General features: G+C 42.2%; 1 protein-coding gene across 24 annotated transcripts in view; it reads right to left on the reverse strand.

Moving 5' to 3' along the window:
• Positions 1-12,528, reverse strand: part of CLIP1 (CAP-Gly domain containing linker protein 1) — a 58,179-nt gene extending 45,651 nt beyond the window's left edge. For 15 of the 24 annotated variants that reach the window (XR_004309006.1, XM_032447758.1, XM_032447762.1 and 12 more), the window contains exons 1-3: positions 11,800-11,925; positions 2,152-2,347; positions 963-1,540 (exon numbers count right to left, since the gene is read on the reverse strand). Coding sequence is in view for 23 of the 24 variants with exons in the window: in XM_032447758.1 (XP_032303649.1) it covers positions 963-1,540; positions 2,152-2,245 (672 nt within the window). In the remaining variant the exon portion in view is untranslated. Of the gene's footprint in view, positions 1-962; positions 1,541-2,151; positions 2,348-4,422; positions 4,507-11,746; positions 11,929-12,117 lie in introns of those variants that run through there. The other 9 variants (XM_032447773.1, XM_032447771.1, XM_032447772.1 and 6 more) reach the window with 5 other exon arrangements.
• Positions 12,529-16,544: the final 4,016 nt, after the last annotated feature.

Genomic DNA, 16,544 nt, shown 5'->3' on the forward strand with positions numbered 1-16,544 from the left:
TCCACTGAACATTCATATTCCTGTACACACACTGTCTAACACAGGCATGTAAATTATAGATATGCATCATCGTCACACTGTGCTAGGAATTGCCCCAAACCTCAAACTACTATTTGATGATTCAACAGGAAGACTTAAGGCAAACAGGAAGCAAGAAGGAGGAGATACTAAGTTTAATCTTTTCTATTTAAAAGACAGAATTTGGGACTTCACTAAAATCAAACTGTGGAATGAATGGTGTATCTTCATTGCTACTGCCATTACAAGAAAACACATACCAGCCCATATTACATTCATAGAAACAGGAGAGGTACACAACACAATTACTCAAAAAACAAAACAACAAAACCCTGAAGCTACAAAACTCAGCTCTCCTTGCAAAGAATGAAAATGATACATCAGCAGATGCATTTATGGCTCTGAATTTGGGAACAGCAGCCAAGTAACATAACACATCACCAACAGAACACATAAATCCTGGGTGATCAGCGGCATTATATGACTACTCCTGTTGCTGCCCATCACTACTCAAGAAAACAATCAATTATTGAACTGTTACCTTTCTAAAGAGACAGCACTAAACAGGGCAGGAGAGCTGCATGGGAATGTCTCACAAGCTCAGCTTTTACTTAGTATGTTTGTAATTCTTGCAGTTATAGAAAGGACAAACTACATCCAAGCTAATAAAACCATTTGATCTTCAACAAAACACCAGCAAAACATGATAGAATAAACATTGCCAGATTAACCATTTTGTACTGATACTGTAAAGATCTCCCTATAATATGTAAAACTGCACAGGAAGAGCTTGCCTAGAGGTGTTCTACAAGAATACACTCAAAAAGACAGCTAAGAAAATAAATTTACATTGCCTGAACCAAGGAAACAGAAGCTCTGAGCATTAGCAGAAGTTACAATTCCTTAATCAAAAAGCAGACACAAAAGCAGCAGGGAAATCTTACCAGAACTCGATCTCCGATCTTGAGCTCCCTTTCTCCTTTCTTGAGTGACCCAGCTTCAGACAGATTTGATACAGATCCACTTGCAGTTTTTGAAAGATTGCTAAACTGAGAAGGAGTAGAATGTTCTTTAGCAGCAAGCGGTGATGTTTTCTGTGGGATTCCTGATGGGGGAAGTGCAGCAGGGGACGCGGACACCGCACTGGCAGTTGATGTGGAGGTTGGTGATGTAGCTCTAGATGCATGAGCTGCCTGAGTACCATTGGCTTCATCTTCTGTCAGCACTTTTCTTGACAACTTTGATGGTCTTGTAAATATTCCCCTCAAGGGTTCACACTGGAAATAGCGAACTCCAGCCACGGAGCCATCGTTTTTACCAATCGGTTCGTCTAGAACAATCCCTGCCCATTGTCCTGGAGCAAACTGTGTTTCACCAAGGAACTGAATAAAGCCAGGTTTATTTCCATTGACCCAAACACGCTCCCCAACTCTGAAATCATCCACAAAGTCGTCGTGTGCGTCTGCAGTGGTTGTGCTTGAGGACTTTTCACTGGAAGGTGCCTTTTCTGCTGGAGCTGGAGCTGAGCACAACGAGAAAGCAACAGGAATCAAATACACTAATAATTGAGAGAAGTTGTACCTCAAGACTTTCTGCAATTTACAAGCTTGTTTTAGGGTATTAAAAGTATGCTAGATGTTTAACTAATTAAAGAATTATCAAATGCTATGTGCAGTTATGTTATCTGAGCAGTATCGTGCATAGTTTTAAACAGTTATTTTAGGGAAAATGTTCAACAACAACAAAGATACGTTTGCTGTACTGGCAGAAGTGTGGTTATCTCAGACAACACCACCGCTAATGTACTTAATACTTAAAGCACACACTTTCCCTCTACCTGTAACATGCTGAACTCTTTTCAGTTGGAGGAAGCAGGGACATGCCAGGATCAAAATGATATTTCCTGTGTCTTTTAATTTTTTTAACCCCATGCTTTCAACAGTGCAGCATTTTTAAAAGTTTGTTTTGAACCAAGATTAAGATTTTTTTGCATGTTTAATGGTCATTTTTGTCAGATCAGAAATCCAAGCAGAAGTGTTTTAGCATAAATACAAGGAATGCAGTGGGTTCATGGCTTTCACAGTATTTTTTGTTGGAAGATGAATAAGGGAAAAGTTATTAAATATTCTTTACCAGGTGCAGCAGATGCAGGAGCTTTCAGTAATGTACCTCCGTGCTTGATGGTCTTTGATGGAGCTTTAAGTCCACTCGGTTTTAACATGCTCATTTTTCTGTGATACCAGTGTTAACCCTCTTTGTCTACAGCAACTACCTTTTTCCCAACATGGATACAATATAGCCGTCTCCGTCTTCCAACTCTAGAGTAAACCTGGATAGAAAAATATCAGACGTGAAAGGAAATCAGTATTTTAACTTCTGTAGAATATAGAAGTTAATGTACAACTCAGTTTAATGAACGCTGCTGCGTTTATCTTGAGCTTTAAACTAAGAGGCTATTTTAAGAAAGAAAAACAAAGTCCTTAACAGCATTACTAACAACATTACGCAGAGATATAAACTGCTCTGCGCACTCTACTGTTTTCAGCCACATTTTTCAAGCGTTGCAGTATCCCAGCAAAAATAACTTGAGACCAGAAAACTAACTGCAAGAGGGAACAGGGAATGTCAAACAGACAATGTGAAGCTAAAAGGAACAACATCTTTAAGGGCTGGAATCAAAAAGCTAAAGCTGATCAGCCGCGCGAGGCAGCGGGAATCGCATGTCTGAGATCACAAGGTACGTTGGCTCACAGTCCCAGTTACGCTCTGGGAAGAGGAGGAGGGATGGTTCCATGAGCAGCCAACTCAGACACCAGCTGTAAGGTCTGCAGGGAACAGTGCCAGGAGGTTTTTGCCTCACAAGGCATCTTCCTTCTGACACAAAAGCTTTAGCAAAGCTTTTTCATCTGGATTGTGAATACAAACAGCACGAATCTAAACAAAATCCCGGACAAAAAAGGAAACATGGGCACGGGGCAATAAACTGTTTGCTCAATAGTTTGCTCAGGACGCGACTAAGATGAACCATGAGGCAGCTCCCAGCCCTGCCGTGCACTCAGCAGTTTGACCCCAGAGCTGCCCAGTTGCAGATTGCCCGGCAGCAGTGCTGGTGTGCACAGCACACACCGTGCATTGCAGGGCAAGAGAAACACTACTGAGGGAAGGGACTGCTGGGAGGCAGCAATACGGACTAAAGAAACAAGCCATCCATCTCCTCTATTATTAATCACCAGCACACATTAGTGTTCCTAAAAATCAATTCACTGTGAAATAGTGTCAGTCACAGAGCTTTGTGAAACAGCAAAGTGAAACATTGCTATGGCTATTTCAAGACTGGCTGTGTCAAATTCAAGTCACTTCCTACCCAGTGTGCAAAAACACCATACTTGTTATAATTAGTATTAATTACCACCTTGGCTGCGATTGAAGTTATCTCCATGAAAACTCTAAGTAGCACAGGGCAAATTGCTAAACACTTTTTCTAGCAATGCCAGAAGTGCGTCATGCACCCATCTGCAGAGTTATGCTACCAAATGACATTTCTTCGTTGGTTTGGCAAGATGCAGAGCAGTTTACTATTAATGTTTAAGTGGGAGCTCTCACATTCACAAAGATGAGAACAAAGGGCTGTGTCTCTGAAATCAAAGCAGAGGGATGGACCATAAATGTGAGTAAGCTGCAGAAGAACTGAGGCACAGTAATGCAGAAAAACAGCACAGGACTACATAAGAATGTAAGAAATATCAAGGTTAGTTCTTTTCAGCTCAAATACTCCTTTTTTTGTTGTCAATGCAACACTTACATTTATCCCCATTTCCTCACACAGCATTCAGCACTGCTCAGTTAGTAACCATTTATATTGTGCATGGAAAAGAATATTAAACAAGAAGAAAAACCAACCATGTTCAAACACCCCCAAAAATGACACCTTGTCTGTGTCAAGTAAGTATTTATTATACATGTATAATAAGCCTTTGGGCAACAGAAAGCCCGAGCATTCTAATATTGCATTTCCTGGCTCAAGGTATTAATTCACATTTTAATCCTGTTCTTCACATCACGGGTTATGTATCTGCTGTGTCATTTGCCTTTTTCAATACACAAGCCTTCAGCTGGGCCAGAAGTAACACAACCCTCCACACGGTCATACCCTGATTTCAGGGTTAGCGAAACTGTAGCTCAGTGCAATAAGCTGCTAAAATGCAGCACAGTTTGACAAGCTGCTGCCTTACTGCAATAGTGAAAATGCAACTTTCAGCCTTAGAAAGAGGAAGGACATCGACAGGAACATCTCTAAACAGAATTCATCAAACAGCACATAAGTTTCTATCATGGGATTTTAGGCATGACGCACTTGAGTGTTACCAAGAGGCTCCAGATGTCAGTTACCTCAATGTCAATTACCTCATCTGAGGGCTTATAGGAGAGGACAGCTAGCTACTTGTCTCCATTTGTTTGCGTTCCTCCTCTGAATCTTTCTCAGCTCTCCTGCAAAAGAATTTTACCCCAGAATATGAAAGAAAAACAAAGCGTGTTTTCATTCAGACCTTATATGGACCACTAATGAAACACACATGTGAAATGCAAATAAACACGTGGATTTGTGGCCAAGCTTTCCCAATCATCTCAGAAAACTCTTAAGCCTTAGCAAAAGCAGATTTGGCACCAAAAAGCAGTGTTCCTGCTCTTAGCTTTGCAGAAAAGCAGAATACTTTCTGAAGAAGAAACAGTCATCCATCACTGTTTCGTTCAAGACTGCATTTTAACAAGTAGGCACTACAAAAGAAGTAAATGCATAATTACACACAAAAAAAAAGAGAAAGAAAGATGAGGTTCAAGTCTCAGCTTAATCCACTTCAGAACCCGACAGTCACTACAAGAATGTAACAGCACCAACTGTTCATGTAACAGAGCTGACATCCGACTGTGCTGCCATCAGAGCACTCCTCCCTCAGCTCAGGTGAAGCACGAGGCTTCATCACACAAAACACTTGAAACTGTGACTTGATCAACTTGAAGAGGAAACCCTTGCAAACATCACTACTTGCAGGCACCGTGTTTCCATGGAGAGAAGCAAGCTGGCTGTCCATTCCATGTGGAAACAAAGAGGACTTCCCAGCCCAGAGTTGTGATATTTGAATGGACTCACCATGGACTGAATAACCCCGGTTCTCTGCACACAGACACACATACTGTGACTCCGTGCAGTGCACTCTGAGGCTGGAACACTATTCTCTTGTGGTCTATTTGTGTGATAAAGTGAGACAATTATTTTAATCAATGATCATCCAGCATGGGTCACACGCGGCTTCTCCAAAACATTCCAATTTAAAAGATAATATTAACTCAGTTGATACTATTAAATGACTGATACAGTACTAATGTACTGATACAAATGCCTTTCAAAGCCAAAGCACTGCTAAGCTACAAACTTAGTTCCAATCAGAATACCAGTTCTTTGTGAAATACATTCCAGTATTCAGACTAAGAAATACACAGTAAATATTCCACAGGGGCTGTGTTGAATAGTCAGTACTGCTGGGTAACTCCAGGGGAGATGGAGCCAGAGAAGATCCCAGCAGTCAAGTAACTCAAAGACAAATTCTTATCATACCATATAATGTATAAAACAAACTGGAAATGCATTCTGCAGGAAAATGACAGAAAAAATAGATGTCAAATACATCTAATGCACAGAAATAGGTCTTTCCTAATAGAAAAAATGCAATAACAATGCTGAGAAAGAAAGATAAAAATGAAGCACTATCTCTGTTCAGACAGCCTGGACAGCATTTCTGTAATACCCATCTCACACTCCTGATGCTCATACCACTATTGCCAAGCTTGCAAAAGCTGATGAATCATTCCTCAAAAATCCTGACAATGGTTCAGAGAAAGTAGCTTGGAATTTTGGAACCCTTCACAGTTAGAAACACAACTCCTAAAGTCACTGCATTCTTTAAGCAGAGTGCCAAGGCCAAGTCATTTACAGTACAAGCATTTGAGGTATGATTCAGATCTGATTCTTATCGCAGCTCTACAAGTTGTGCTTGTGGTCTCCTAGACTGGCATTACACTTCTGGGAACAATAAAAAACAACCAACAATGAGTGTCTATATTTCCAAAAGTATTTAAAATAATGCTTTCAGATTAGAGGCTTTTGGAAAGCAAAACACAACGGAAGAATGCAGCCATATTTTGGCTCTGGGACCACATATTATGCAGCCAAATGCCTCATTTTATTGTTAAGCTGTAGGGTCTGCACACCCATAGCGGGGGAGCTGAGCCTGATCCCAGCACAGTTTCCTTCTCCTGCTCACAATGTCTTTCCTGCCAGGTTTAGGTCTGTTGGAGACAGCTCGTGCTGCCCTACCAAATGCACTGAATTGCCATCGTGAATTTTTCCGAGCTCTGAACTACATTTACAACCAAGTAATTCCGCAGCACACGTTACAAACATCACGCTAAGCTGCAGAGTCAGCTCTGAAACAACTAATAACTACAAGCAGTTAAAGCAAAAAGTTGGATTTTGAAGCCTTTGTGCCTTAATTCCTCAGAACTTCTCCTTGCAGTGATGCAGCACATGAGCCATTTACAATTTAGAAGCCATTTAAGACATAAACACAGCCATGCTGGAGCTATGAACTACAAAAAGGCCTCTTTGCAACAAGCCACTGAAGCCAATTACTGAAACTGCAAGTGAACTCCCTGCACCCGATGCTCCAGACTTTGTGCAAACCCAACATGTACCGCCAGCTCCAGAACATTCACTGAATGAGCAGCAACTTCAAACAGAAACAGACCAACAAGAGCATCCCAGGCCTTTGGTAACTAACAAAGCAAGTCACAAACTGCAAACTATGACAGAACTGATGTAAGAGCTTCTGTCCAGTCACTTTTAAACCAAACTGATCACCCAACTGCTGCTTAAGAATTTAACTGTACTGCTCAGTGACCAGACTGCAGGATGACAGAGTCATCGTCAGGTATCATTAAACAGGAAACAGAAGATAAGCAGAATGGTGGAATTTAAGATTTCAATGGAATTAGAGTTGGCATTTTAGAGTTTACATTTGATTACTCATTCAACATAGAGCAATCAGAAGTAAGGGAGCATTTAAGCATTACAGAGACTTAAAAAACATGACTTCAGTTTTATTTTGACTCTTAGAAACCACAAATTTTGATCTCAATTAAGCTACTATGATGACCTGAATATACACAAGTATACTACTATAATAAAAAAGACACCAAAATAACATAAACATTTAATTCAATGCTGGATTAGGCTAAGTGCCACTAGATCATATTTATTTGGCTTAGTAGATGCTCTGCTTACTGCCATCACCAAAACACATGGGCTGGTACATGCCTACCAAACCACTGCTTTGTGCCTCACTTCTAAGAGTAGAAAAAACGGTACAGAAAACTCAGTAACACAAGTAAGACATAAAAGGAGCCCAAACCTTTATTTTAGATCTGTTATTTACAGACACTGGTATAGGAATTCAATAATAAGTCATAAATTCAGCAAGGAAATATGCAAGAATATCCCTTAGTTCACAGGCAATCATTCTTCTTATGGCACAAATATACTCCAACTCATCCCAGCCCTACCCAACAAAACCCTCATATGAATTCTAGGCAGGTATACCCTTGAAAAAGGCAAACACTCATCTGATGGGAATCGCATACACTGTTAAAACTCTTCATATGAATCTGAATTTTATAAATGGCACATCTTGAAGAAGAATAAATTATCACTGATAATTTATTAGTTATGCCTAATTAAAGTAGAGAGAACAAAATCAATCCTTTGCTCTTCTGAAGTGCCTTCAAAGATGCTACCAGGACGACTCCAGGATATTACAGCTGCATGCAGTGCATTAGTGCATGTGTAGTTCAACTCAGGATACAACTTACTTTGGCCACCAAAATAACACTTTTAGCAGTATCAGTGCTTTGATGAACACTCAACTGCAATCACATCTATACAACCACCAGCAGAGAAACATCTTCCAGCTCTGTTTTGGAGAGCACCAGTACAAATAAGCATCACTGAGTCTGCAGCACCCAGCATGTGCAATAAAACACAGCCAGCCAGAGGATACCTGAAACAATCCCAACGCTGTAATGCAAGCACTATGCCTTGCATCACTCATTCCACTATCAGGCAGCCATCACACCACGGTGTAAGGACATCCCGCTAAATACCTTCTGGTTTTCAGTGGCTTCAAGGAGGGAATCTCCATTCCTTCAGTAACTCAGAAGAAACTCTGCTTTCTTGTGCCCTTACGAGGGGAGAAGAGCACACTTTGCTGTTTGGGAATCCATCCAAAATTGTATTCTTAGAGGTTTCACAGAAGTAGGCCAACATTACAGCAATGCTATGAGAAGCCTTTCATTCAAGCTTCTATGTGGCTCACAGGCTTTAATTCTGCATGAAGGACATTCTAAGTCACATCACCTCATCATTCTGTAACTTGCTCTGGGTATTCAGATCCCCAAGTGCCTTGAGATCCTCAAGGCTTGAAGGACAAAGACTTTGGCTGCTGAATACGAAGCACAGACATAAGAGGATGACTGCAACAGTGAAAACGTATTTGTGGCCAGCAGTATAGTGAATAATTCTTTCTCAATTTATGTTGCTATTTCTAAGCACAGTCTGTTCAATTTTTTAGGAAAACTCCCGTTTTTAATTAACAAAGGAACAGCTAATAACTATTTCAAAGCTTTTAAAAAACAACAACACAGAAAATACAATGCAAACCCTACCACTTCTCAGCTGCCACTGTTCACATGCGTGACAAAACCATCACTGCTGTGGTCTATTATAAGACCAGAAAGCACGTGATCCTTCCAAGCACACATCACTCTCTACAGAATGAGTCAAGGATTAAGAAGCAGAGGAAGTTTTCACCTGGGAAAGTCACTAGTTACCACCTCTCCTGATAAGTCTGCTCTATGTGCTTCCTGCTTTCCCTGTATTTCTCCAAGGAAATTCCTCACTGCCTTTCCTCAAACTGCCATTCTGAGAACAGGTTCAGCTGTCAGCTCTGATGATACCACACCTTAACCAACTTAGTAAGCGCGTTCAGTCCACAGTGACAATACTTGGGAATAGTAGAACATAACGTTTATGTTATTCTGGATCTAAAGTTTAAGCGAAAGCTTGAGAAGGAAAATATTATCTCCTGCCAGCCCCAAACTAAACACATATAACAAAGGGCTTCTAAGGGGTACAACAAAGGTGCTTCTTTTTATAGTAAGAATTTAGTTTCCATAGACTTGGGTGAAACTGTAACTGTTTCACACCTTGCAAACATCAAGTCAGCACTCCCTTTTTAGCTCTCTGCACCCTTTTAAATTAGCACCATGACTGCTACATGGCTGGTGTATAATAAACACAAGTCCAAATACAGAACCTAATAAACACTGCTCTGATTCAGCGGATGCTGCCGCCAAGCAGAGCAGCAGACTAAGTCAGATAAGCTAACACCATCAATACTGAGTTTGATTCTCCACCTTGCGATTTTCTTTCAGAATAAGCCAGAAATATGGATCTTTATCTACATGATAGATAAAGATCAGGAAAACCAAACAGCTTTTAATTGTGTTTCTCCTAGAAATAGGAGAATCTTCATCCTCAGCTTGAAGGAATGGTTAGTAGGCACTGTTCCTGAGGAGTATGGGTTTGTACAAAGGGTTGTCCAGGTGGAAAACTGCACAACAGGTGGTAGTGTAGAAACGTGCTCATCTTAGTTGTATCTCAGATACATCTTTCAACTCTTTTGGTCTTTCTGAGGCCAGGATCTCAGCCACTAGATTTCTGGGTACTTCCAAGGGTCAGTGGTGCTATTCAAAGTCACGCAATTGCAACATCATGCTACAAAAATAAACACGTATACAGAGCAGCCATACTAATGGAGGTTCAGAATCACTGGGGACACAGCGCAGTGATAGAACTGGCTCCAGTTCTTCTGGTCAAGAAGAATGAAATGAAACTGGCATCTGGCTGAGGGCAGCTGAGATTACAGCTAATGCAGTATATAATTGCCTTTCATTAAATAACAAAACACCATCCATCCGAGGCATTTCTAAACATGCCAGCCCAATAAGGATTGCAGCGCGTTACTTTTTAGATGTGCCAGCAGAGCCAGCAGTCCCTAAGGAATGCCAACAGATTAAACAAGAGCTGCATTCACACATGGTCACCATGTTCAAACATTAGAAAACTCGCATTTAACATACAGAGTTAACATCTGACCCGAATGTTTTAGAGAGAGAAAGAAAAGCAGCTCTGAAAAACGACACTGGCAAGACAGATAGCTGTTTCTTTAGAGAGGAGCTGTGTTTTGGAATATTCAGTCACTCCTCTGAAACAACTTCAGCAAGGCCAAAAGAATAAAGGGAGGAGCACCAAGGGAATTATCCAAGCTAAGTAAATAAAAGCTGTTCTGGGTACTCACGTTCAGAAGACGATAAGAGAGGAAATACACAGGAGCTTAGGAAAGCCACAGTAACCAGCATAAGGACACTGCTCTTTCTTACAGTGTTTTCCTACAGGACACCTCTGTGATGCTGACACAAGGCACACCAGAAAGCTGAAAAGTTCTCCTTAAAAGCAACCATACAAATAAATTAGGTGAACCTAATGCAATCCCCCTCCTGATCCCTATGGACACGAGTGTTCCAGGTCACACTCCTGAGGTTTTCAGCCAACACAGCCCTGTCCCTTCAGTGCACTTCAGCAGGAAATCCGCTGCATGTTGGAAATGGGTGGGAAGAAAACCCCCCTGACACACCGTGACTTCCAACCGAGATGCAACAAACCTCCGCCCATTTCCCTGTCATTCCATACACAAGGATTTCTATCAGTACCCGAACAGCTCTGTGCTCCTCAGAACTAAACGCTTTGTAGTAAAAGGCAGGGAAAAAACCCAACTTTACCTCTCCTGCCCTGCGTGTCCTTTGCCATGACGTTACACAGAGCAGCAGGTGCACTCACACAGGCCCCATGAACACGGCTGGCACTGCCACACTCGTTCCTCTGCGCTTCCAGCACAGCAGGAGGCACCAAGCTCCGTCCTTCCCCTCATTCCTCCTGTCCCCACACTCAGGTTGGATCCGTTCTGCCCGGCGCTGTGTAAAGCAGCTCCTCAACTTCCCCAACTCCCCACGAGACGCTGCTCGGTTCTGCCTGACTGAGCCCGGGATGGGGGAGGGGGGAACTTCACTTCACAGTCGTATTTTTAAGCATGACACAACCCCAGACCGAATATTCCGCCTCGTGCTATTTCAGAGGAGCTGTTCGCAAAATCCTTGGCTATTTTTTCGCTATTATTGTGAAGGCACGGAGGTTACAAGGCACACCAAAGGCAGCCACAGGGCAGGTGAGGCTCGCGGCCACCCGCGGCGCCGCACAGCAGTGACACAGCGGGAAGCAGCCGGCACGGCCACGCATCCACCTCATACACGGAGCTGCGGAGGAGCGGGGTGAGCCCGGCAAGGCCCGGCACACGGCACACAGCACACGAACCGGCCGAACCGGCTGCTGCCGCCCGCGGCCCTGCCGGGGAGCGCCGGGCACGTGCGGACGGTGCTGGCGGCAGCCGCAGCCCATGGCCGCCTCACGCCGCGCCCTCACAGCCGAGCGGACCTTCCCCCCCCCCACACACCGCCGTCCCGAAGCCGAGGCCCTGAGGCGCACACCCTGAGGCGCACCCACCTCCCTGAGGCGCACTCCCGCCCTCCACGCGCGGGCCCCACCGGCGGCCTCACCGCTCCCTGCGCACCGACGCCGCCGCCTCCTCCTGCCCCTCTGCGGCGCCGCTCCCGGCTCAGCTCGGCGGGCGGGAGGCGGGGCGGGGCGGGCGGACAACGTCTGCCGGGCCCGAGGCTCCGCGAGGCGGGGACTGCAGCAGCGGGAACCGCTCCCCCTGCCGCGCTCCGCCGCTGCTGTTTCCCCTCCTCTCTCGCTCCCCGTCCTTCCCTCCCGCTGCCTTTGTCTCCCCCCGCTTTGTTCGCCCCGGGGCAGAGAAAGTGAATGAAAAGGGTGGGGAGAGACGTGATCTCTCAGCTTCACGCGGCCTTACGGACCAGTAACTTCAACGTGTGCGGCTTTTCTCCATTTTCCTTTTGTCTTCAGGCCCAGAAGCGTTATAATTCCTTCTCTCTGTGTGTCTGAATTAGCACTGTGCTCGTGGAACACCATCCTCCCGTTGGTGATGCTGAAATGGCTGTAGCAGCGGCTCCACCCCATCGACAAACGATTTAATAGCAGTTTTCAGGGCTGAATCAAAGAGCTCTGCTCTACTTTCCTGCTCTTACACGCAGCGTTGGCTCTGCTGAATTCATCACAAAGCAAACCTGTTCCAGTCCCGTACGTTTGGTTCTTGTGCGATCCTGTTCAAACAAAAAGGGTGATGAGAAAGCAATTCCAGCACTGGAGCCCAACTGCAGCTTGTAATTCAACGTGGCATCATTCTCTGGCCTTCATCCAGCATGGTAAAGCACAGAACCGTGTGACACAGAGCCCAGGATAAGAGCTTTCAACTAGATCAGCATTTAGCAACGTCTGCTGGTGTTTTACTTCCTAAGTGTTAAGTGGAAGCTCTTACGTGGCCAGTAGATGTTGAAACTGATACCAAAGCCCTGCACAGAGCCACGCTTCTTCCCCTCTGCAAAACTTCTACCTGTTGTATTCTCACAGCCCAATGGGCTGAAAGGCAACATAACTGTTCTTATTCCCAACACACCGTTTTCCTTTCCTAGGTTAGAAGGCACAAAAAAGCCACACAGGTCTGTGTTCTTTGTTGTACACAAGACAGATTTCCATCCAATTGCACATATTTGTTTTACCCACGTTTGGTAGAACAACAGAAAGCTGTATTTTAAGAATCTTTTCTGCATGCTTCTTTATCCAAGGTGCTTAATTCGACAACAGCAAGTCACCTTACCTATAAACGTTCCATTTTACAGACAACATGAGAAACCATATTCTATTAAAATACCACAATCGTTAAGAACAACAAAAGCTGAAGCAAAGCAGAAAGTTTTATCCCTACTGAGAGCGCTAAGCTTCTAAACAAAGGGCAGATCAGCTTCTGCTCAGTCACTGGATGACAGCTAAATATTATGTTGCAAAAAACCTTATGTGCGCTGCTAGTTGTTAAGTCAACTTTAGGAAGTGTCAATTGTCACTTACACATTAATTACTGTGTTATTAAATCCATCCGGTTTGTAACCTTCCTTTAAGGACCAAGACTAATTCCTCATTTGTCCTCTCCTACCACTTTATACATAAAATATGACTTTCAGAGCTACAATCTGTTCTTAGGAACAGCAGCAAGCTTCAGTGGCATTTAATCACCAGAAGCAGTACAACTATGGTACAAAATGAGGGTACTACAGACTTCCATAGCAATTACAAATACTTGTGAAAAATATATAGTTGAGCTTTTTTCCCCCTTGTTTTTTCAGCCATCCTGCCTTCCTGAGTGTGCAGTACGTGATTGTTCTTAGCACTTACCAAGTCTTTCAGTTATCATTTAAATTCTCAGCCGCTGCTCTTTTAATGACATTTTAAGCACTGTCAATTAGATTATAGAAATATAAGTTAGAAATGTAAACCAATTTAAGATTCCAACCATCTGACTGATGGCCACAGAATTATGAACAGATTTTTTTTCAATGCACTTTAGCATTTCTGAACACTTCTGCTGTTCCCAACCCTGTAAGCAAACATGAACATCACGCCAGCAGGAATCCGTGGGAATATTTGAATGATGACTGCTCATGCTTTACCCACCCCATTACAAACTTTATTATTCATTTTAGTAAGCTCTAATCTCGGCTATTACACCACACCAATCACCATGGGAACCTGACACAGAAGTTCCAGAAATGCTTCTGCTGTTCAGCTTCCCTCAGATCTTGTAGTGTCATCTGATTGCAGCTTCAATATACAAAAGTAATTTGAATAGTTATATCTGACAGAGAAAAGAAATCCAATAAATGCAAGTATCTTTAGTGCAGAGACAGTGTACAGTACTTGATAAGAATAGGGAAAGCATGGATGAATACTATGATGAGATTGAGATCAGGGTGAGCTCATTCCTTATAATGAGAAAACACAGGGATAACTGCACGTCTTCTAGCTGAGGTAGATACAGTAGGGATTTTATGCATTGGTTCTGCTTGATTTTCTCAGAGCATTATCCATTCTAACCACAACATCCCCAGGAAGGAGGATTTTAAAGATTGGTATGAGTACTTCACATTTTATATTGTCACCTTTATTTAAGAACAGTGACTATGTGAGCTAAAAAGAGAAATTATATCCTGCTACAGAATATTTGCTTTTCTGAGACCAAATATAAGCATTTCAGAAGTCCTCTTCTAAAAGTTCCTATCTCTTTTCCTTAAAATAAGTTCTACAATTTGAAAGGTGAAGGAAGTAAAATGAGAAAGGGTGTTCTATTTCCAAGCATGTTTTGCTGCACCAGGAGATATATTTCTTAAGTTGGATAGAATGGGAAAAAATGGAAGAGAAGTTCTCAATATATGATATAGATGGCCTAAATCAGCAATAGTTCATGCACTAAATCATAACAGGATTAAGGGATAGACTCTAAACACCGAGATACAAAAGCCCAGAAGCCAGGTAAAACCTGGTAACCAAATGCTTCCCATTCAGTAGCTCTGAATGCTACTCTCCCTGCTCAGCATTTCATTAGTTCCCAGCTAGGAGTCTATTCAACTGTCTGTTTTTGTCTACTAATGACCAACTAACTCATCTCACAGGTGATTCATTCATTCATACCACCTATTTATCAATTATATTGACCTAATTGGAAAAGAAGCATTGGTATCAAATGACTTACCGCCTTAAACATATTCGAGAGATAGTCCTGGTATTTGTTATCCCTAGCAAGAGGGAGTCTCAGCAACTGCTATCACTAGGAGGCACAAAGAAGGCACAGAGCATCATAGAAAATCCACACATGAATTTTTTGCAATACTTTAAAATGCAAACAAACAAAACCAAACTGCATACACCAAAACTAAAGAAACAGTCAAGAACTAAATTAAATGGGAACAACCCCAATTCCCAACCGAAGGAACTAAAATTCAAGTGTATATGCTGTCTGTATACTTCCACTTGTATCAGGCTACATGTGGAGAACAAAAACATTTGCTAACTTGAACAACCAGTCAGTCCAGTCACTTTGCACAAGAATTCTAATGGATATAAGTGTGTGGCCCCAAACACAGAGCATCCCTGCCCCAAGCCTTATTTGCTTTAGAAACCAGGAGATAAAATCTTCCCAAACTGAAAAAAAAAAACTTCCATCTCCAAGTAGGTTTTGTCCAACAACTACAAGAGTCCCCAGAGCAAACACAGAGTATCCTTGTTCCATGTTCCATGCCTTTTGAAACTAAGGATTTAACATATTTAAGCTAGTATTTAGCATTATATTTAAAGCGTGATTGCTGAAATATCTTCACTTTATCCTTACTCTTAATTTCTTCAACCTAAATCTTGGAAGCAATGAGTTAACAACTAGTTTAGTATCATCTGATAATTTGTAGAAACATCTAAGCCTTATCTATTCCAATCAGTTAAGTGGAAGGGCAATTTATTATGAATTTATACATGTGGAGCTAAGTATAGCACTAGAGAGTACTAGGTATATAATATATAGATGATTTTAATATTGTGTATGCTCATGCTTTGTTTGCAGACAAATATGCCAATAAAGTCTGTGTGCCCTACTAAAGAAGGAACGTTTCATAAGGGCTATTAAAAAAAAAATAATCTTCTAAGGCGTGGAGAGAGAACTGCATGTTTAAGATATGAGCAATATGAGCACCTCAACACACCCAAAAGGTGTATACACTTGAAATGATTACATCATACTATCATCTGCATGCGAATGATGCACTGCACAGCACATAATAGCTTGGGTAAATGGTGATGACTAGCTTTTAACTTCATGGGAGGAAGGAGCATGGAGAAAGCACAAAATCTCTAGGTGATTCTTATTAGAGCTTTCTTTGTCAAGCATATAGAAGCTAGAAGTTACTGGCTTGAAAGCAGTACTCTTACTTTTTCCTAGAAGAGATTAGCTACAAAAAGCCTATCATTTTAGTTGATGTGATGAATGTTTAATTGAAGCTCTATGTTCCACCTGCAAACAGATAAACGGAAGCGATCCATGCTGCAAATGGAGCCTTTTCAGCCTCTCTGAAGTCACACTGTCCACATGTAAATGCACTTTGGTTTTCCATTCCTGCAAAGTTTAGAGAAATAAAAGGAAGAAATGTAAGCACTCCATCTGAAAAAAGCTTGTGTTTTTCTTAAGCATACAAACATAGAGTACAGTATTTCTACACATTATAAGAACCTCTGGGAAATATCTTCAATTTGTAAAGCTGAATTTGTTAAAGAACAGGTTCAGTTATCAAATACAACCTCAGACATCCCTACCTCACAAGTCTTTTCTTCAGTACTTGACAATCCT

Source organism: Coturnix japonica, chromosome 15, assembly GCF_001577835.2.
Source record: "Coturnix japonica isolate 7356 chromosome 15, Coturnix japonica 2.1, whole genome shotgun sequence".
In the NCBI taxonomy this organism is placed as follows: domain Eukaryota; kingdom Metazoa; phylum Chordata; class Aves; order Galliformes; family Phasianidae; genus Coturnix; species Coturnix japonica.